The 23,418-nt window shown below is 39.8% G+C and overlaps 2 protein-coding genes across 3 annotated transcripts; one reads left to right on the top strand and one right to left on the bottom strand.

Annotated features, from left to right (window-relative positions):
- The first annotated feature begins 4,956 nt into the window (after positions 1-4,956).
- Positions 4,957-10,899, top strand: pbk (PDZ binding kinase). The gene is made up of 7 exons (XM_085373129.1): positions 4,957-4,974; positions 5,537-5,704; positions 6,907-7,046; positions 7,414-7,583; positions 8,443-8,572; positions 9,886-10,062; positions 10,661-10,899. The coding sequence occupies exons 2-7, from the start codon at positions 5,538-5,540 to the stop codon at positions 10,897-10,899; spliced, it is 1,023 nt and encodes a 340-aa protein (XP_085229255.1). The 5' UTR covers positions 4,957-4,974; position 5,537.
- Positions 10,900-13,279: 2,380 nt separating this feature from the next.
- esco2 (establishment of sister chromatid cohesion N-acetyltransferase 2) lies at positions 13,280-22,031 on the bottom strand. Of its 2 annotated transcripts, none has more exons than XM_085373133.1 (14): positions 21,973-22,031; positions 21,266-21,408; positions 20,786-21,098; positions 20,400-20,688; positions 19,809-19,930; positions 19,495-19,609; positions 18,670-18,757; positions 18,496-18,538; positions 18,211-18,355; positions 17,833-17,964; positions 14,691-14,780; positions 14,366-14,509; positions 13,942-14,126; positions 13,280-13,412 (listed from the first exon to the last, which is right to left on the bottom strand). In XM_085373133.1, the coding sequence occupies exons 1-14, from the start codon at positions 22,029-22,031 to the stop codon at positions 13,280-13,282; spliced, it is 2,001 nt and encodes a 666-aa protein (XP_085229259.1). The 2 variants fall into 2 exon arrangements, with proteins under 2 accessions (XP_085229259.1, XP_085229260.1); XM_085373134.1 differs by having other exon boundaries at positions 20,400-20,685.
- Positions 22,032-23,418: the final 1,387 nt, after the last annotated feature.

The following is a 23,418-nucleotide window of genomic DNA, read 5'->3' as shown; positions in this document are numbered from 1 at the left end:
GCTGTCTTTCCAATCTCCTTGTGTTTCAGGTCTTGGATCTCTTCCTGATCTTCTGCACTTTCATATCCATCTCACTCGCTTGCAAGTATCCGTCACAGCCGGCATGGAAACCTGTAGATTACCTCCAGATTTCCTGACGCTTTTTTCCAATCTCCTTATGTTTCAGGTCTTGGATCTCTTCCTGAGCTTCTGCACTCTTGTATCCATCTCACCCGCTTTTAAGTATTCGTCACAGCCAGCGTGTAAACCTAGAGGTTCCCTCCAGATTTCACGATGATCTCTTTCCAATTTCTTTATGGTTCAGGTCTTGGATCTCTTTCTGAGCTCCTGCACTCTGGTATCTTTCTCCCTCGATTGCAAGTATCCATCATAGCCAGTGAGGAAACCTGGAGGTTCCCTCCAGATTTCACAATGCTTTTTTCCCAATCTCCTTATGTTTCAGGTCTTGGATCTCTTCCTGAGCTCCTGCACTCTCGTATCCTTCTCATTCGCTTGCAAGTATCCGTCACACCCAGCGTGTAAACCTGGAGGTTCCCTCCAGGTTTCACAATGAGCTCTTTCCAATCTCTTTATGTTTCAGGTCTTGGATCTCTTCCTGAGCTCCTGCACTCTTATATCCATATCACCCGCTTGCAATTATCCGTCACAGCCAGCGAGGACAACTGGAGGTTCGCTCCAAATTTCATGATTTCACGTACGGTGATCTAAGTTCCTTTTGCTTTGTTTTCTTAGGGAATAAAAAAAAAAACGGCACACAGTACCAGGAGACAATCTGGAAAGATATTCTGGAGGGAACCTTGTCGAAAGGAAGGATCAGTGGACTTCAATTTTTTGCCTTGCCTTGGACCGCGCTGGAGGAAGACCTCTGCATGTTATCTTTGCTTTCATTTTAAAATAAATAAACATGAAATAAACTAATATACCTTTTCATTAGGTTATTCCATGTTAATCCATATGAACTGGCAAACAGAGTGAATGTAAATGAAACAGGACATATTGTTTATACAATCATTCATGCCCTACTCATTATTGTGATGATAATACAAAGTCAATTCATCAAATGTTTAAAAAAAAGAAAAAGTTTCTCATACTAAATTTAATAGAACCAACAAGTTTTTACCCCTCAGTCATAAAAGGCCGATAATGGTGGCATAGACAAACAAGTTTGTGAAGAGGTGATGTAGGAAGGATGGATGACCAAATGACAAACTGGAGAGTGGTGCTGTGTTCCAGCTATGTAAGTTATCACCTCACATTGGCTACAAACTATCTTGAAGACTAAATCCTTCCAAAAGCTGGTATAAATCATCGTCCTACAGATCTGTAGGTTTAAGTTTATTTGTATGTTGAGTTTAAAATAGCATTTTAACAACATGCTGCAGCTACCTACCATGGAAATGCTGTTTTGTGTTAAAATGACATCTTTCTTGTGTTGTTGCTTTGCAGGGCAGCTGAGATTGGACAGAGCTGCACAGAGGACCAAAGATCCACTCTCAGCACTTCATACCTGACTGGCCACAGGGTGAGGAGGGCCCTGACCCCGCCTGCACTGAGGGAGTTGTGAACATGCACTTCTGTGTCGGTGGGTTTAGGAGCCTCCTCACACTCACACGGATGAAGACTGTCACTGGAAGATTTCTCCATTGCATCAGCAGGACAGGACGTAAGCATTTGTATAATATTACAGTTTGTGATGTTTTATACATGTTTTTATTGCTTCACTTCAAACTAGGAGATATAAAATAAACCAGTTTTCATAATAGTTTCTGTCTATTTAGTTGTTTTCTTGATAAGTTATTTGGAACATCATTGCAACCTGTCAGCTTTTTATTGAGGATATAGAAAGTTGCTGTGGTACAGTGGGGTGTTATTTTTGTCACATGGTGAAAGTGACCTCATGGGGAGCAAAAAGAACAACTGAACAATTTAGGGATTCACAGACTTTGGTAATCGTTAAAAACAAGTAAGAAAAAATGTTCTGTGTGAACAAGAAGCTCAAATATAAACCATCCTAACACAGACACAAATGATCTGCTATCTGTAAGCAGGAAAATGTTTTCATGAGCCTGGGTGAAGCTAATTTGTATGAGTTTAACCTCCTGGTCAAAAACTTGTAGAAGATTAATACGTTCACCAGCTGATTCTTACTTGGCCTGAATGTTTGCAGTTTCAGGTCCTACTGATCAGTTTTAAGTACTGTAGAAAGTGAGCAGCCATTTAATCAAGTCCTGGGATGAAATGGGACATTAGTTCCCTTCCCTCGTTTAACAATGTGTAAGCAGACTGCTTTAACCTGCAATTTACTGCATGTTATTAGGCTGCATGGTACAACCACAGTCTGCTAATCACCCGTGGTGAGCGAAGGTTTTGAGGTGTTGCTCGAGCTACTGATGAAGCTTTATCAATGCTTGTTAAGTTTCCCAACCACATTTCATCCCGATGGTCCAAGGCTTACATCTTTATGCTCACAAATTTACTTCTGTAATTAATCAGTAACCAATTTATTACTTTAAGTTACAGTGTGAGGAGCATCACTGCAGCAGAGAGGGTATAACACAAGGCCACAGTCATGTGGTATTCTGTCCTGCTATTAAGTGAATAAAATACTGAAAAAAACATCTAGACATTAAATACGGTCACTGGCCACTTCATTAGTTACACCTTGCCAGTACTGTTTTGGGCCTTCTTTCACCTTCAGAACTGCCTTAATTCTTTGTGGCGCAGATTCAACAAAGACCTGGAAACATTCCTCACAGATTTAGTTTCATATTGACATGATAGCATCACACAGTTGCTTCAGATTTGTCAGCTGTGCATCCATGTTGCAAATCTCCTGATCCACCACATGCCAAGGATGCTAGATTGACATCCCATGCTTGCTCCTCAGCAGTCTTTATTTAACCTGATATGTGGAAGACTGCTCCGACTCTGGAGAAGGAGTTATGCTTTCTGTTTTTTGTTTTTTTTAAATGAGCAGTAATGATACTTGTAATAAATGTAGCCTTTCGGCAGCTCTGGGGGCCTGGATCACTAAATTGGACACTCGAAATCCCACCCTTGAAAACTCCGTAGCTGGTCAGGCCCCTGTAGCCAGAGCAGTGGAAGGGTGGCGTAGGCCCTGCTAACTGTCTCCCAGCAGGTTATCCTGAGCAGACGGGGAAACATGATGGCTGGGTGACGGTGAGGAGGAATCATAGTCTTAAACAGAAGCCCTGGTACATGACAACCCTGTTCATGTGTCTAACTGTTTCCCCCACTCAGTCTTTATAGATAATTGGGAAACTTTCTGGAGGAAACCTGGTCTGGTTGTGAGACAATCCCACTTTGAATGAAGCAGCTCTTATTTCTAGAAATTTGGCAAATTTATGAGATTCCCTGAAACATGACTATCTAGTGTTGGGACCAGGAAGCAGAGTTGCAGTCTCACACACCTCTGCAGCTTCTCTCCTACTGTTATCCCTCTAAACCCCATCTCCATTGAGACTGTATCAGCTCCCAAACAGACAAAAACAAAACTAACAACCAGCAAAAAAATGACAGCACCAAAGAGTTAGTACATGACTTAACAATTGATCAACAAATCGATTTACTCTGCCTTACTGAAACCTGGTTACAGCAGGATGATTATGTAAGTTTAAATGAATTAACACCCCTGAGTCATACTAACTATCAGAGCCTTTGAAGCACAGGCTGAGGAGGCGGTGTGGCAGCAATCTTCTACACCACATTAGCACTGTGATTAAAGAGGAAATCAACACAGACACAGAAATCCCTTATTCCTCATTAGGAGCAGCAGGAAATCAGAGTAAACAATCATTTATTGGCTATCATAAATATACTGATCAGTGTGATATTAGCGTTAGCTCAAATATTTGACACACACTCACTCCACATCCCAGCAGTGTCTTCTCACTCAGTTTGTCTCAGTGTTTGCAGTAAAAGAGAACTGTTAGTTCACCTCTAAGCTCTCTCTCTGAACCACATGAATGACACTCAAGGACATCACTACATCACACTGTATATGACACTAAACCAGTTTACAAGGAGTTGGTGTCATGCAGCAAATAGGTTTGATTGCTAATGGGCAATTGTATTAAAAATCCCCCAGAGTATGTTTATGTTAGGTAGCTAGTAAGTTGTAAGTTGTTGTTCACTCTGGTTTTAGCTGATGCTCTTAATGAAAGATGGGGGACTTCTGTAGCTGCCTTGATTTTCTCATTAAAATCATTGGTAATTTTTTTTTAAAAAGCTTTAAAGGAAACTTAGTGGCTCCCTGTGCTCCGTGGTTGGGAACCCAGCATGGCAGAGAGAGAACAGCAGAGTAAGCCCGTTTGGTCTTCTGCTTTCTGATCGGCTGACTTCTACTCCTATTCCCTCTGCTGCTTGAATTTTTTCTACAAATTTTCACTTTTTATTCTACAAATTCTTACATATTGCAGCAAATTTATCTTTATAAGTAGCATGCTCTAAATTAAAGAACAGTGTCAGCTACTTGAAATGTGACCAATCATGATCTCACAGTCCCTGTTTCATTTTGGTACTAGGGTTTTCTAACTATTCATAAGTAAGTGATGACTACAATCTGTGGTGTAGCTCATAGTAAGTGGTGAAAATACATTTTGTAATCTAATTTGTAACCAACTCTCTGCTATTACATCATCATCTGTCATAAATAAACACACATACTGCTAGTATTTTGCAACGTGATTGGCCTCAGCTGGTGAAAAGCAGAATTACAATTCTTAATTATTGGAAAAATCTAGAATATTGTAAAACGTGTAAAAAGTAAAAATTGTAATTCTGCTTTTCACCAGCTGAGGCCAGTCACGTTGAAAAGTAAATGAAATATGCACGTTTCACTCCCTTATTAAAAAGGGCTCGGTTTGTCCCTCTGCGGTCTCCGTCCTGTATGCTCAGCCTTCAGTTTGAATCTTCGGGCGGTTTTTAGCTACAGCAGCGAAGGGAAACTTTTAGGTAATTCTACTTTTCTTTAAAATAAGTTACAGATATTTGATTTTGTTCAAGTTAACAACATTTTTGATACATTAATTCAAATAACTTACCAAATGATTCGCAGTCACAGTTAAAGGATGCCAGTTGACGATAATTTAAACAGTTGGCGAATTTTGTTTTATATTGTCGATAACCGATATCTAAAAAACTACTCTAAAATAATCATCACTTATTTCGAAGCTAAGTCTTGTATTAATTACTCAGTTTAAAGTAAAATTTTGAATTGAGTCTTGAAGCTTCTCCCTGAACGCTATTGTCAATAGCAGTTGCGCCAGGCCCCGTTTAAAATATGTCTTTTTCTTTAAGTTTTATATAAGCGTAGACAAGGACAATCGTGTATATGGTTAAAAACATAGTAGGCACCTCAGATTTTAGTTCGGCTTATACATACACGAAATGCCACCTATTAGTGCAGTACGTTAAACTCAAATCTACATCATTGTTAATGCCCGTACGTCCACTTCTATCTTGTTGTGAGTTTGTTTTGCCACTTTGCTTTCACGTGTTTACTGAAACTTTACAGAATGGCCACCCCTGCCACCAGCCCCGACCAGGGCGCATTTAGAACCCCTAAAATTGTCCGAGTGAGGAGCACCGGAAGCACCAGCGGAACCCCCATCACCATCCCTGCCTCTCCTTTCATGAAGAAGTTGGGTTGTGGGACTGGAGTCAACGTCTATCTCATGAACAGGTGTTACTGTGCTCTGTGAATTGATGGATCACAATGTATCTTCTATCAAATGTAACCACCCTTTTGAAATTAAATCTGAAATTATTTAGTCAAGCTTGGTACATAACTTTGTTTAGGAAATCCCTAGAGAGAGCAAGGACTTTAACATCTGTGTCAAAACACAGAATCATTAAGCTGATTGTCATGTCTACCCCTCAAAGATCCAAGGAAGTACCTGAATCAGTCTGTTTACAGCTAAATTAACTCAAAGGCTAAACACAAAAAATTCTTCAAATAACCAGATTTCCTGATTTCCAAGTCATTGGAAGTTGGATAGTGTTCAGCCTCCGATTTAAAAAAAAAAAAAAAAAAAAAAAAAAAAAAGCTTGGCTGTCACTTTGGGTTTCAATGAACTTTTTGTTTGTTTTTAGCCTGTTTTTGCTTTTCATTAACCTGCAAATAAAATTAAAAAAAACTGTTTAAAAAATCTTAGCTGAAGATAATGTGACAAGATCCCAACAGACTGTGTGAACAATAGTGTTTTTTGTGCGACAGTGTGGCACACATTATGATGAGAGCTTGTTTAAAATTAAAAATTTAATATAGTTCACAGGTTTGGCATGAAGCATGTGAAGGAAAATTAAATATGATTTTTTTTTTTTTAATTCCGATGCAACTTTCATCTCTCCTAGTAACTAAAAACTGCTGTGATTTCAGCTCATGTTCTTTATTGTGTACTTTACTTTATTGAGCCCCGTGGGGAAATTGCTCTCTGCATTTAACCCATTCACTTAGTGAAGCAGTGGGCAGCCATTGGGCGCCCGGGGAGCAGTGTGTAGGGACGGTACCTTGCTCAGGGGTACCTCAGGGTAGCTGTTAAGGGGAATCGAACCCCCGACCTTCCAATCATGGGGCAACCACTCAACCTACTGAGCTATCCCTGCCTGTCTGCTAATCGTCTGTGGGTGTTAGTAGGGATGCATGCAGGTGGGACATCTAGCCAATCTAGTTGGAGCTGTATATTGCAAACTTAACATGAATGAGCAGTGTGTTTTTAAAGGCCATATTATATTGCCATTACCAGTATCGTGTCTCTTTCAGTATCTCGTGACCAAGTAAACAAATACATCTACAAGATATTTTATCGCATTTGCAATTCCTGTCTGTGTACATAAACATAAAAAAACAAATGCGCTCTGTGTGTTTTTGATGATTAATCGTAGAGTGGGCAACCTAAATGCATCACCCTGGGCTGTGAAGAAGATCAACAGTAAATGTGCAGCCAAACAGGTGACTGTTTACCAGGAGCGCCTCAACGAGGAGGCAAAGGTCCTGAAAGGAATCAATCACCCAAACATCGTTGGTAAGAGCGGGCACTGTTGTGATGGCGATCTGTCTCAGTTAGCAGTGACACAAAAAAAAACAGATTCATTGTTCAGCTCCCTGAGGTCACATTATATGTCCCCTTACATGTGCAAGTCAGTAACTTATATTTTCCATTGACACTGTAAATTTTTGACATTGTTTCTAAGAAAAGATAAGAAAATAACAAAAAACACTGAATCCCACAGTTCAACATCATTTGATTTTTTTATTAATGTTTGTGTTGGTCACTTGGTAAAAATCATGTGCAAAATAGCTTTTTGGTTCTCTTATTTTCAGATCATGCCGTCTGTGATACTGTTATATTTGCTCTTTTAAACCTTGTGCGTCTTTGTGCAAACATCAAGGTTTCCGTGCCTTCACCACTGCCAAAGATGGTTCCAAGTGTCTGGCCATGGAGTACGGAGGAGAGCAGTCCCTCAATGACCTGATAGAGAAGCGGAGGGAGGGCGGCCTGAAAGCTTTTCCTGCCGCTATTATAGAGAAAGTGGCACTGCATGTGGCTCGTGGCCTGCAGGTAAATCGCTTACATGGTCCTCCTTTCTACCTGGCATAATCACCTGTGTCATAACTGGAAATACATACATACATACATACATACATACATATATAGTCACAGGTGGGATTAATTCCCACATCTGACCATGTGTAGCTATTACACATGATCTTTTACGACATGGTACAAATTATTTTATATGTCTGCTTGAGCTGCATGTTTTTAGATACGGATATTTGGTGATTTAAAAATCCAATATTGGCTGATACTTTTTTCTGTTGGAAACACTGCAAACAGTTTTCGCTAACATCTGCGATGTTGAGTTATTTGTGAGCCCTTGCTAAGCAAATATGTCAGTGCAGTTTAAATGTTTTATTTGTTATTGTTTGTGGCATAACAAACATGTTGCCAGCAGAGCAGGTACAGAGTTCCCTCTGGAGGATAAACTATGCAACATAACATGGCTGAAGAGTCTTTCTCCCATCTGTCAAATATTCATCTGTCTGCCAATATATCAACTTACAGTATCTTTTAGGTTGTAATATATTTATTATTTAGGTGAAAACAAATTAAATACATTTTTAAAAATTACACATAACACACACCAAGACATAAAAATTTAAAAATACTAACCACTTAATAGATAAAAAGTGGTGTTTTTATCTGAAACGTATTGGTCACCTTTATTTTCTTCCAGGATGTGCTGATGCTAAATAATATCCCTGGTTAAAAGTAAAACATTTGTGAGGCAATGGTAAATTTTCATAGTATTTACTGTTTAATAATCCTCCAGCTCACTTTATTCAAAAGTTTCTTTCATTCCTAAATATTTGTCTGTTTAACATCAGCCATGAGCTTCAGGAATACTTTGTCTTTGCAGTATCTACACAATGAGAAGCTGCTGCTGCACGGGGACATGAAATCATGTAACGTGGTCATCAAGGGTGACTTTGAAACAGTGAAAATCTGCGATGTTGGCGTGTCTCTGCAGCTGGATGAAAACATGAAAGGTAAATTCTGTGTTTGTTCACGAGATATAGCTCTGAGTTTTTCCGTCATATTAAAGATTTTTGACCAGTTTTATATATGAGAGTTTGAGATTTGAAATGTTAATCTACTGAAACAAGGTCCCAGCAGCAGCATTATAGTGCATTATAGTTTGTCTGGAAGCATTGTTTCTGGTGTAGTTTTCAGCTTTGCAGAAGTAGTTATGTTGCCAATAAGCTGACAAGCTCAGAATAACACCCACACAGCTCAAGCACATGTGCTGATTTATTTTCTGTTGTTTCTGTTGAGCTTTGGATGGAAACTGTAGTTATAATTACTTTATTATATTTTTTAGGGTTTTATTAAATTAGCTGGAATTAAACAGACTTAACCCTGCCAGCTCTGCTCTAATGTCTCCTCAAATCAACGAGTCGGGTCAAATAATCTGGGGGGGAAATAATAATCACAATATTAAACTTCCTTTATTCTTCCTTGTCTTTGACCTCAGTGAAAAATGTCATGAATTTGGGGAAGGATGTAAAGGAGACTTCATGTAAAGAATTGTGTTTCTGCTCAATAATGTGTTGGCTGATGATGTTGGCATTAAAATAAATCTTCACAGAGAACAACACCAAAGGCCTTCCTACTTTAGCCCATATCTTAGGTGCCTTTTTCTCAATGGTCATGAAAACAGATGTCTGACCTGGTGAAAATTGTCATAAGCAGCATGTAATAAAAGGAATATGGCTTCGTGGTCACAAAAGTGAAAAAATTAGATTTTATTCAGAAATGTTCAGCCAGCTCTTACGTTTCTCTCCTTGCTGAACAGATGAGCCATGTTCATTTTCCCCCCTTACTAAAGCAACTCAGTGAGCTCCTTTTATGACTGCCATGCAGGTCATTTCATTCATAAAGCAGCAAAACTGAGTACTCACCCACAGCGCATTGTTAAATGGTGCAGTTAACTGAAGTGGTACAGAGCGTATGCAGGCACACAAATGGGATTAATCATGGATTAAAGCACAGAATTGGCAGACACATTTGTGTGGTAACCGCTGTTTACAGCAGTTGATTTACTTTGTTTTTCTGCCCGGATAGAAACATAAATTATCCTCATACATCATGTCATCAGTCTGCGGGGGTCTCCAACAATTTGGGTTCAATTTGAACTAATTAGAAACTTCTGGAGCCTCAAAGATGCGCTTTGTTTTTAAAAGTAATGTAATTTTGGGTGACGCCATTGTGGCAACCTGGACAAATTAAATTTGTTTGTTTTGCAGTTAAATTGTTTCTCAGTCCAAAAGGAGTTTCATGAAAAACAACTCTGTGTCTTCAGTGTCTGACCCAAAAGCGGAGTACATCGGCACAGAGCCGTGGAAGCCCAAGGAATGTTTGGATGAAGGAGGAGAGATCACAGACAAGGCAGACATCTACGCCTACGGTCTCACTCTGTGGGAGATGATGACGCTGGCCATGCCTCATCTGGAGATGCTGGAGGATGAGGAGGGTGAAGGTGAGATGTCACTTTGATTTACTCAGACATGTTAACTTTTCTTTCATGTGTCTTCATGACACTTTCACAGTTTTTCAGTTTGCATTATTTGGTTTCCAGTGCCTCTTAAGCTTGCTTGGTTCTAAGTTAGCAGTAGAAAGTAGCAAAATGTTATCCTCCTCAGTGTAAACTAGAGCCTTAGCTCGGTACTAAGAGGATACATTTAAATTTCATTTATTACTTTCTGTGCAGCTACAGTTATGTTTGGCTGACACAAAATCCTAATCCACATCAACTGACACTGATGCTTCCAGTTCTCCTTTATTTCTACAAACAGTGACTAAAATCAGAATGTATCTTCTTTCATTTTTAAATATTCATTCTTAATGTTCATTCCCTGCAAACGTGTAATTGTTCAGTTTGATTGTGCCCACATAGTTACATCTTGACTGTACTTTCTGATAGTAGTTTAAAAGGTTAGACTCTGACCACGAAGCATGTTGCTCCATCAGATTATCATTCCTGAAGTGTGTGTAGAAGAAGCATAACTCCATACAGTGAAGACTAAAAGAAAAACCTAATTGTGGAACAGTATACTGACTGTGTTTATGCGCTTTAGTTTTAGAGGACTCTGTGGAGCTGAGTTTTGATGAGGACGCCTACTATGAGCGGCTGGGGACGCGGCCGGCACTGGACACCGAGGCTCTGGGCAGCTCGTACCGGAGAATGGTGGAGCTCTTCTACCTCTGCACGGAGGAGGACCCCAAGAAAAGACCAACAGCCGCCCAGATCGTCCAGGCTTTAGAGAGCAACGCCTCCCTGGACAAAACGCCCTCTGAGGTGATCGTTATCGACTGAGTTATTCTGCTCACTGTGTCAGAGGTGCAGCTTAGAAATGTTTAATGAAACTTCATAAATGTCGGGCTAATAGATTTATTTTCTAAAGGGGTTAATGATTATAGAACAGATGGACATAACGAGTCTCCTGATACATACCTATTTTTTCTGCACGGGTTAATAAACAAACTTTCACTGAGCATAAACATAGTTAATGGTTAAAGTGGATTTAAATATGAATATACTACAGACTCACTTGCTCAAATGCCTTTCCAGTTTGTGCTGATCTCTTTATATCGCTATTTGTCTGTTATCTTTCCTATTGTGTTACAGTCGTTTCATATTGTAAATGTTTTTGCTTTCATCCACTGTTTATATGTATTTGTCATTTTAATCTCATTCAACTTGTAACCTGTAAAATGTTCGTTTATAGGTTTTTTTTTTTTTTTTAAAATATCAATAAATTGGACAATGATCTCAGACCACTTTCCCACATTCACGCACTTTCTCAAGTTAGAAATATTTTTGTTATGTATCAGTGGCAAAAGCCTATCAATAAAACACAGTAGGACTTAAATAATTCTCTTGTTTAACTTTAAAAATCTGATCAGCTACTTATGGCTGAAATTATTTGAGACTAAGCTGAAACTTACAGCTTTTAGCTACATCATCTTTGCCAGCAGGTAAAGTTCACCTTCCTTGTACAATACTCACTGTACAAGCAACTTAAGGGACATTTAAGAAGAGATTCTTTTGACTGCTGCTTCCAATAGACAAATATAGATTTTAAAATATCTAAAAAAAAAAAATCTCAAAGGATGGTTTATTGTTATGAATACATGGTGCATTTATAAATTGTGCCAGTACTTGCAGTTCTGCTCTTACACTGATGTAGATCTCATGCTCCCTAAAAGCCTGAAGAGAAGACAGCACAGATTCAACAATAAATTCAACATCACAGGTTATTTCCACAAATGACTCGCAAATAGGAAATTTATACTTGGGTCCATCGTAATTGCAATTCACTAGTTTTTGAAACAGAACACGTGGCAGCAAACTCTTGAACTAACTAAATGGATGTGAGGGAACGTTCAAAGGACAAATGTTTCTTTTCCTCCAGAAAGAGGGGAAAAAACCCCAGAAAGCCACAGCATTTTATTCATTCCTGTAGCTTGACACAAACATGAAACAGCAGGGAATGACCACAGATTAATTAAATAATACCATTAACAAGCATGAATGCTGGCAATGGCATCGGGCGCATTCATGCTGATTTGATAAGTCCAAATCAGCTGTAAGAAGTTACTCTTTTTCTGAGTTTTGGGGGAAGAAAAATGTTTTACAGAAAAGCGATTGCTGGTTAGTTTGACTTCACATCAAAAACTGCTGAACTATTTTACTTGAGTTTGTGTCTGGGTTGCTTTGTCTTCATTTCCAGTCCCCAGTTTCAAATGTAAAGAAAAACCTGTCAAGTTTCAGCATCATATGGTTTGGAAAAACCAGACAATGGCAGACAAATGCTACTACAGTTATTTACCAAAAACAGTATTAAAATTGAAATTTGCTTTTAGAAAAGAAAGAAAAGGTAATTTTACATACAGCCTGCCGTGCTCCTTTACAGTTCAAGCTGCACTGGCACTGCTGCACTCTATTTCCTCTATTGCAGATGAACTGTTGGTATGCACACTTTGAGACATTTTGACAAAAAGACCAAGACTCAAAAAACAAACTTAACATGTTTATTAGATGCATTTACAAAGCCTCAAAACAACAAAAGGATCCACCTTTAAACAGGTTGGTTTCTATAAACATCTCCAGAAAATGTCGAGCCCGGAGCACAAAGACATTCTGCTCAGATGAGCATGTAGCAAAGAGGCTTCTAGTTTTCCGTCCTTAATTTGAACATGAAGACAAATACTGCAAACTGAAAGCAAACTGAGAAACGTCTTCAGTCAGGATTCAAGCTCCTTATAAAGAAAAAAAAAAAAAAAAATAGGCACTGCCATTAAACAAAAACATTCAACAGTGAAGAGGCAGTCCTGAATATAAATACTGATTCATGAGCTTTTAAAACCATATTCGGGAACACAACAGGGAGCTTCAGCGTTCTGATTCGACCTCCAAACTCCTCAAACCGCAGTCTGAGCAACTGTGTGATAAAACAAGCCTGATCAACAAAGGCTTAACCCACAGGACCAAAAGGATCAATGCCGGCATCGTGGCTGGTTTTAATGCTGTGGCTGATCACTGTATACAGCCAAGATTTAAATGGAGACAAAACTCAGCCTGGCCTAATCAGCATGGAAAAACCTGAACACTTGTTGCTTTGCATATGAAGAGACAATTTTAAACCAACTGCCATTTCAGAGGAACAGGGACAAATTTTGAATTCCTTCCAAACTCATGCAACAAAGTTGTAAACAAGGAAGGTTGGTGTGTTGCAGTACTTGGTGGCAAACAGTTTGCCGTCAGGTGTCGGATCAGAGAAGGCGATTTCTTCCTTGGTTAGGGGACTGCCGTACATGAACGTACTCCTAAGACAAAAAGGGAAAAGAAACTGAAGCCATCAGCCATTTTAGATCCAGTCAAACACTTTATGTGAGCCTGTTTCCAGTTTTACCACCTGCTGTTGACCATAGTGTTTACCATTCAAATATTATTTAGGGGGTCCACAAGTTCATGTGTGTGAGGAGTTTACTCAGTAACCAGCTGACTGAGACATCATACATTGCAAGAAATATTAAAAAACACTTTGAAAACACATTAGATCTCAATGAGTGGAAAACAAATGTGCCGACACCTATACTGATAATGTGTTAGGAACGAAAAAGATGCCATATTGATACAGAGGGCTGAATTCAAAGACACCCTAAAGTAATAGTAATAAAATAAGTAATAAAAATGGTTTCGTAGTTCTTGCTTATACTGGGGTCATACTGACAGTCATCACAGCCGTGTTAATATAAACAACTTTTATATGGCTACAATGAAAACAAAATTCTTCATTTCTATGAGGAAACAAGTAAGGAGACCGCGAGATTCATGTTGTGTGCATCATCCTACCTCACTGTGTCCAGCATGCGGGTGGCAATGCCCTGTCGCCTGGCCAGGCTGAAGACCCAGATCCGACTGATTCCACACAGAGCTTGTTCTGGGACAGTGGAGCAACACCAGGCTCTGTGTCTCTCCATGAAGTCGTCCTTTGTCATGTCCTTGTGTCGATCTGGCTGTTCAAGGACTCTGTAAGCCTGAAGAGAATCTATGCATAAGTTACGGCACCTATAAGATCCATGTGGCATCAACTGAAACTTCAAAACGAAACCATCGTTTTGAAGACCAAGAGGATAATTAAAGGCTAATCTCCAAAGCAAATCTGATGTTTAAAAGCTTTACATGTTAGCTGCAGCGTTACTATGTTTCAACAAACTGACTTCCTGAACAAACATTTATATTTTCAGATATGCTAGAGACACTAACACAGCCGTACCTGTCGTATGGGCTCAGCCACGAGACATCCTACCACCAGTCGCTCTGTGTTGATGAACAGGTAGGTTTTAGCCTGATTTGGTCTGCTCAGAGCCACCTGCTGGAACCCCAGCTCATTGTCCGCTACACGCCGCACATCCTCAGCCTGAAAGCAAACACGCAAAAATGATTAAAAATTAAATGCAACACTTTTAAGTAAACGCTAACTTGTGTACGAGGCTGTCTGTCTACACTTCTGTCTGTTTAAAAGTGAAAGCACTTAACAACAAATAAGCATGGAGAAAAATCAGAAATAAGCAGAAGTGCTTCAGTGTGCTGGCTCAAACCTTTTTGATGGCATACTTGGGATCATCTGGCATGACCAGGAGGATTTTTCCATCCCAGAACTCAGCCACCACCCGTTCCTTCTTCCAGCCCTGAGAAAACACAACAGAGGAAAGGAGCTGCAGTTACAAGCCAACAATTACAACAACAACCTCATCCCACGAAGTAAACTCCCGCCAGCAGCTTTAACAGCTTCCCTGATCCCCCCCCCCCCCCCCACATGGACTATACTTGGGTGGGCTGCTCAGGTACACTAAAGCCCACCCAACTATGTTTGGCAGCTAATGCTGCATAATTTTTTCAATATGTTTCTAAAGCACTAGTCACACTTTAGTACTTCATAAACTCACGTCTTCTGTCCAGAGAGACTGAATGGTAAATGGCCGGTATTTGTATAGCGCAGGGGTCGGCAACCTGCGGCTCTTTAGTCCTTATAGTGCGGCTCCGTGTGGTTTGGGGAAATAAATTAGAAGTATTTAGCTGAAGTGTATTTTATTTATGTTAGTTCTTTTTTTTAACTTGGAAGATTTTTGTGATATCGAAATATAAAAATAAAATTATATTTTATTATTTTTTCATCGCTCAAAATAAGCGTCACACTCGCGGAAGCCGGTGTACCCGCCGAAACGCTGTGCATTTATCGAGACTTTCAACCCCAGGTAGGCCAGTTATGGATGTTCGGATCCACATTATGTCAGCAGCTGTTCTCCACCGTGAACTATGTTAAAAACAAACACCGCTCACGCCTCACAGACGACAGCTTACAGTCCTGCGTAAAGATGAAAGTGACTTCGTACAGCCCCGATTTGCAGACGCTGTGTGCAGAGGTTCAGGAGCAGAAGTCCCATTGTAAACATATCACAGCAGACCCGACGATGTTTGCATGAACATGCTTTACAGCATCTCTTTATTGACCACTTTTCACACACGGTTGCTGTACGCATACAGCCGGCTGTAGCTTTTCAGTTCACAGCCTGACACATACCAACAACAGCATAGATAGCACAGACGTAAAGGCGGCGAGGCGTGATTGCACACATTAACCGGGTAAAATACATATTTAGGCAGAATTTTGCAAATATCTATTTTTCATCTTTTAGCAGCATAGTGCTTTTTTTCCAATTATTTTTTAAAAGCCAGGTCAAGGCTCCAAAAGCCCAAAGGTGATATAAGGGTGGCGGCTCACAACAGTTGTTGTTTGCTACATGGATCATTTTAGTTCAGCTGGGTGTCTTTCCTTTTGTTATGAGTTCAAAATGTGTTAATTGGATAAATAAAATGTAATTTTCTCTGTGGCACTTCATGGATTTCATAAGCAACACACCTTAGTTGTTCACACAAAGCATAAAGGTAAAAAAAAACAAACAATATATACAGTAGGGCTGGGCCATATTATACCGTTCACGGTAATACCGGTATAATGTTAGGCAACGATAGGAAAATGAAATATCGCGATAGAATGGGAGTAAAACGCGCATGCGCAGTGCCTTTGTTTTCATACGCACATGGCCGATTGTTGAGTGAAACAGATGAACCAGAATTGGTTTGTAAAAATGGTGCAACTTCAGTGATGTGGAACTGGTTTGGTGTTTGTCCGTTAGATACACAACAAAGCACATTTTTTTGCAGAACATGCAAGCGTAAGATGCTCTTAAATCTGGGAGTAATCTGGGTCCTAAACTCCGTATACTTCAGGTCAAACAACACTGCAGCATCACTTAGAGTTAAAAACTGTCTAAATTCTTTCATCTTTAATAAAACGATCAGCATGGCTGCTTTACCAGGTGTAACTATAAAGTTTAACTTCCAGGCATCCATGAAAACAAAAGTTATTACATTTAACGGAGTTAGAAGTTAGCAGGAAGCTAGCGGAAGTTAGCTCGCTAGTTTCGCTAGTTACCTAAGCATGATATAGCATGTTCTGACGGAGAGATTTCTGAAAAAAATCAAACGTACAGCTCTGCTATCACTTCCAACATAAATGAAGACAGGAAACTAAACAGCAGTGATGTTTGTAGGGTTACTGAAGTTGGGCTAGCTGGTATATAATGATGTGCTACGTGATCGCTAGCGACACAGCTATGTTAGCATAACATAAACAGTGGAGCTGGAGGACGAACACTAACACTTTTCCACTTATAAAAGTTAACGTGAAGGTTCTTCATGGTTAGAGACAAATGCAATCGCATGGCAGGATGCTGTAAACGGACCAAACTTCAGTCAGGAGAACAACTGAGATAATCCATCCACAATACGAGGTTAGTCATTAATATACTGCAACAACATGGGAATAGAGCAGCTGCCAGAGAATTCAACATTAATGAATCAATGGTACAGAAGTGGAGGAAGCAAGAAGAATGAGTTGAATAAAGTTTGATTTATCTGACTGCTTTGTTTCGCTTAATGTGCCTTATAATCCCGTGCACCTTATGGTCCGAAAAATGCGTACTGCACACTGCAGTTTAATGTTGCAAAGCACCTCTTTTTAACTTCAGTGGATATTATACATGGTTATGCTCAGGATATGTCAGCCCATTTCTACTGGAAATGCCTTTTGGTTAAACTTTCAGCAAGGAATTTGCATTTGCACTGTTACATTTTTATAAAGCTTTAATGTACATAAAAACCAGCTTCTTGTTTAAGTGAAAATAAATGGAAGGTTGTCTTTTTGCGCTAGTAATGTTGTGGAGTTGTATTTTGTCTCGCATCAATTATATCGTCGGTTATATCGTTATCGCAAATTTTCAAATATATATCGTGATAAATATTTTTGGCCATATCGCCCTGCTCTAATATACAGTGTTATCTTCATTTTAAATGTCAAAAAGTATTTGCGGCTCCCGGTGTTTTCTTTCGCGTGGAAACCAGGTCCAAATGGCTCTTTGGGTCTTAAAGGTTGCTGACCCCTGGTATAGCGCTTTACTTAGTCCCTAAGGACCCCAAAGCGCTTTACACTACATTCAGTCATTCACACACTGGTGGTGGCAAGCTACATTGTAGCCACAGCTGCCCCCCTGGGGTGCACTGACAGAGACGAGGCTGCCAGACACTGGCGCCACCAGGCCCTCTGACCACCACCAGTAGGCAACGAGTGAAGTTTCTTGCCCAAGGACACAACGACTGAAGGGAGAGAAGGATGTTTACCACAAATTTGATGGAGTCGAGGAAGCGCTGGTGGAACTGGGTGTGCTGGAAATTGTCCTCTGGGTTGTCTGCGCTGTACACCATCCCACATGAGCTGCAGGTCGTTGCACCAAACTGTTTCTGACCAGCATCCTGATGTGAGAGTAAAAATAAATAAATACAAAAATTCATTCAGTAAAGAAACAAAAGCAATGAAATCAAATAAAATGTATCGCAAAAAAACAAAACCCCAAAGCTCGTGATTTTTGTGGGTTGAATATTTGAACAAGTTTCAATCAAAGATATCTGCATCAGGCTGGGTGAGTATGGGGTGAGGATCATAATAGAAAATAAATAAATATATCAAAGCATACATGCAAACAGATAAATTTAACTTACAATGATGAGCTGGTCATCATCCTGCTTCTCTTTCTTCCTGCGAATGCTTCGCTCTTTAACGGCTGAAGCTGGAGTCTGCAGCGATGCTGTCGGACCAGAAGGGGTGCTGCAGGACACAGGAGGTCGCAGAGCTGCGCTCTTTGACCTGCAAATGTTTCAAAAGAATGCTTCAGGGTTGTTTCAGTTACTGAAATTCAGTAATTGTTCCTCTAAAAACTAAACACACTGCATTTATTGTACAGAAATGCCATCTTTAAATGTTGAACTCTAAACAAACCATCTTACCTTTTAGAGGCAGAACCAAATATGGGATAGACTGCTGCGGGCTCTGGAGGAAAAAAAACAAAAAAACATCAACATTAACAAATGGAAGCACGACTGAGTAAAACTGAACATCTCCAGGATCTATTTATGCCACTCTATGCCTGAGTTGAGGGATCTAATAAAGTATTTGCTCACCTTTGGGAGAGCTGGAGTTAGTGCTGGTGGGGCTTATGTAACTCAGCTCAAAGGCTGGCTCAGAGCCACCTTCTGTTGTAGGAGTATCCTGAAAACACCAATTCAAGTTAACAGAGTCATTAAAAAATTTAAGTGATCATGAGTCAGCTACAAAAACAAAACAAAACAACAACAACATTTTGCCACGGTGAAGGTGCAGGATCATCTCTGGGGCGGAAATAATATCTACTCTGGGATAAGTACCTCTGAGCCACCTTGGGAAATTCCTAGTTGGTTAAACTCAGAAGACAAACCTGACAACCCAGCAGAAACCACATAAACAGTAGCAGAACAAATGGAAAAAGAGCTAAAACATCAAAGGCAGAAATGTAACCATCACAAGCGGGTTTTTTTGGCCTCATTACCCCATCGATTAAGTCCTGACAGATTTTGCATCACATAGAGAATGAGCAAGGAAGGAATCGGTGTTTGCATAAACAAAAGGGGGAAATCAGAGAAAATTTCTGATTGTTTTACAATTACATTATAAAAACGGCCAGAAACAGATGCCATTCATAACTAAAGAGGAGTTTCATCCTCTTAATTTCGGTAAAGGCATGTTACAGTTTCAGCGTCTGCTGGAGTCTTGACATTTTGAGTGACACTACACAGCAACACACCGGCCCTCAGGCAAGCCTCATAGAAGGATAATAGGAGCGACTACTCGTTTTAATGTCTGCAAGCAGGTGTAATACTCTCACAGCACTTTTAATGCTCAGTAGTAGTAGAAAAACTATCAAAGTACCATTTACATTATAAACAACAGCCTTTTGGACACCCATGTACCTGACTGGTGGAGGAGGAGGCTGGTGATGTGGAGCTGTGTTGTGTTGGAGATCTCAACAACGTAACCATGAGCTCGTGAGTAATCCCGTGTTTATCCAGCACAATTTTAGAGGAGCTGAGGAAGGAAGACGATTAACAGTTTATCAATGAACATCAGTCTTGGGGCATTGATAAAGTGCAAATATTAGAGATCTGTGTTGGAAATTCAGATTGTTAAATATGCCATGAATTAAAAAATAAATAAATGAATAGTAAGGGAAGTTTCATTTCTAAAACGAAAAATGAAGTCAATGGTACGTTTAATACATCAGTACCTTGATGGCTGTGGAGTTGCAGGCTCTTCATTAACGGAGTCCATCCAGTCTGTTGGATCAAACTTCATTCTCTGTTTTGTGCTTGGTTTGTTCTCATACGTCCTCAGCGGCTTGACGGCAGTCTGCAGGAAACAACCAGGATTAAATATTACCATTAACATGACAATATTTGCCATGGAGGGGAAAAACATAATTAATTTATTTAACATATCAAATGGCAGACACCATTGCATGGAAAAACCTTTAAAATCATCATTAACTTATTATCAGATGTAAAAAAATGAACCCGTTTCCCATCACACTCCAACATCTACAAGATTTCTGTTTCATTTCACTGTACACCAAACTAGGCTGTAAGTACCTCTCTGAAACCTCAACATTCTCCATGACATCAAGCGACATTTTATTAATTGAAATTGTGCGCAAGAGCCTGAAGAACGTTACTCTTTTCTTTAAGAGTCAAGGTAAAAGGTAAAGGTAAAAATTACTCCAGTGTAGTTTGTTTCTGGGATATAGAAACCTTTTCATGATTTTAAGAAAAGAGAATCTCAAGAGATGAGATATTCCAGTAATACGTAAATGTACACAAACCTTTTCAGGTTCTTTCTGCTGTTGGTTTTCTGCCAGAGCACCCTGCGGCTGCTTTGATTCTTTGCCCTTTGTCTGTGGTAGGACGGCTGCAGACGGCCTGGTTGAAGACTTTGGCGCAGTTTTCTTGTACATGGATGTAGGTTTCTTCCCTGTACCGAAGAAAGCAGCTCCAACAAATATCTTCGGCTTAGGCTTCAGGTTGCTGAATGTGATGGTGATTGCTTTCTTGGACTCTGTGGGATTGTTGCTAGGTGCAACGGTAGGAGGATGAGTCGGTTTAGCGACACTGCTGAATTAAACAGGGAGAATTAGAACAACCTTAAAAGACCAACTAAAACAACAGCTGTTTGAAGAAGGCTTCAGAAGTATCAACAGCTATGACAAACCTGCTGCTGGGTTTGGGTTGGGACAGCTTGATCCTCTTTATTGATGTTGAGTAGCTTTTGGTACCCATCTTCCCCCCTTTACTAGATCCTGCTACTTTTCTTGGCTTACTGCCTCCCTTAATGTTCTTTGTTGTCTTCTTTTCTGGCTTTTGGGTCACAGTAGGAGAGGGTGGAGCAGCTGGACAAGGCAGAGAGTCCTTCAGAGCTTTCCTCTCAAGTGGAGTGAGATAGACTGGATTCTTTTTGCCATAGAAGGAGCTCGTGACCAAGGAAGGTTTGAATGGAGATTTTTGGGGTGATCTAGCTGGAGAGCCTTTAAAAATAAATAAATTAAAAATAAAATATCATATAAATAGATAATAGATAAATAAATCCAAATTATTATAAATGTAAAAACCATTGTTGTTTGCATTGTTGTTTGAACAATTAAAAATTACAAAAGCATTTCTATTGCAACAAAACATGTTTAGTCCATCCCACCTGCTGGTCTGCGATGAGATTTCTGTGGGGAGGTGTCCAGACGGCCAGCTGGCTTCTTCCTGGTAGGAGACTGCTGGGGCGTTCTTGGAGACCTCCTCTTCACAGGTGACAACTCCCGCCTCACCCCCTTCTTGGCTGGGTGCCTGATGTTTGAGAAACAAAACAGATGAGACAAGCGATGGGTGAATTGGCCAATAACTTGTAACTGGCACGTTTGAGCCCATAAACTTGTCAGGAAAGTGTTTACTGAGGTTACAGAGCAGATGATACTACTGCCTAAAAACAGACAGCTTTTAGGTTTGAACCTTTTGGTGAAATCAGGTTTTTCTGCATGTAGTTTTCATATTCTCCAGTTTCCTCCCACAATCCAAAGATATGCATGTTCGGCTAACTGGTCATTCTAAACTGGCTGTAAATGCAGGACTATGTGGGGTTGTTATGAATCACCGTTAGCCATATGGCAACCTGTTGCAAGGTTACCCCCACTTCTCACTCAAGCCTGAGTTGTAAAAGCAATTTTGCCCCATTAGTGTCAGTCTCATTATAGCAGGAACCCAATTCTAAATTTGTCGTATTAAACACGAGCTTCCATAATCTCTCGACTGTAGCACAACTGAGACTATTCTCTTACATCTGAGAGTATAAGTCCAACACAGAGTACATTTCAAGAGTAAATCAGCAAACCAAACAGCATATACACAGCTTACCTATCAGAGTCCAGGGAGGACTGCTTTCTCTTTCTGGTTGTGGTGGGCATCATCTTCATACAAAGGTAATGAAATAAAATGAAAAAGAAAAGAAAAAGAAAGTTTAAGAATTTCAGCTTTGAAAAAAAGACCATCGATCTGAAAAGTCACTCCTAATACAAAAAAAAATAAAATATTTTTTTAAAAATTCATAATCAACCTGGATGTAAAAGAAAATAAAGAGATGCTTTAATCTACATTAATTACTCAAAAATGAAGATGAATCAAAAGTAACACTGCATCTTATTTCAAAAAGAACCAAACGAGATCTGTTGCCTAGTAGAACACCAGCTGCAAATCAGCTGTACCATATTATTCATGCAGACATCTTTTTGCAAATCGTAGGATATCTGGGTCACAAATCCGCCGTTGAAAGTAATACTCACTGCAGAAGGGTCACTGACACAAATGCAGCTTCAAGATATATTTCATGTCCATGGCGTTAAATCAGGAGATTTTCTACAAGGGTCTGGTGTGACTGTGGCAGGTAAACAACAGCCCACGTTGTTTAATGAACAATTAGGATGCTGATTATGAATCTCGATATGAGACAGAGCCTAAAGGTCCCCTTACTGTCATTTCGTCAGTGAGGAAAAACGAATAATCTCGAAAGCAGCTTTAGCTCGACGGTACATGTTAGCTAACGACGCGGTCATTTAAGGGCACCAGACGGAGGCGAAGAGATAATTGGCGGGACTATTGGCTTATGCAAAGGCAGCACGGTCTCCATTACAAAACAACGGGCATTTTTCATATCGATCACGAGTTGTGCACACTTCAACTGGATACGTGCATTTGTTTGTGATTTAGAAGGTGAATAAATTAAGCATTAAACATAAGCTAGTTCTGACTGCCTTGGAAACCTTTATTAGAGTCACGGTACTTAAAACTAATGTACCCCAATTATGAGATAAAACACAAAAATACAACTCTTCGTTTTCCTTACCAAGTATGTTTCTCTTGAGCTACATAAACCAATAAATGTTTGTATATCTGTATATATATATATTTGAGTCGCTGGCGGGTCTCCTACCTCTACGGCTCGCGCGCGTTTCTTCTTTGTGTTTTGAACAGCGCGCGCCAGTGTCGGAAAAAAACCCCTACACCGTAACAGGAAACGGAAACAGCTACCACACGGGAAACGTAGTAAAAGCAGAGAGAAACTTCTAGTTTTAGCCTTCAAAATAAAACATCTTCATGTGAAAAAAAAAGCCACTCATAAAAATTATGAGATAAAATTCAATTTACTAATGGAAAAAATTCGATGAGGATTATATAAAAACATAAATTAACTTAAAAGGAATCAGCATTTACTAATTTTATCTATCGATGTAGACCTTCGGCTTTTGTTTTGAAGGTAAATTTCGCTGTTTCCTTTGCGCTACACGCTACTTTCCCTCAGTTAGG

The sequence above is a fragment of the Diplotaxodon limnothrissa genome, linkage group LG15, assembly GCF_057381915.1.
Source record: "Diplotaxodon limnothrissa isolate DT_005_m linkage group LG15, D_limnothrissa_male_GT1.1, whole genome shotgun sequence".
NCBI classification, from domain to species: domain Eukaryota; kingdom Metazoa; phylum Chordata; class Actinopteri; order Cichliformes; family Cichlidae; genus Diplotaxodon; species Diplotaxodon limnothrissa.
This window is presented reverse-complemented; position numbering and strand designations above follow the sequence as displayed.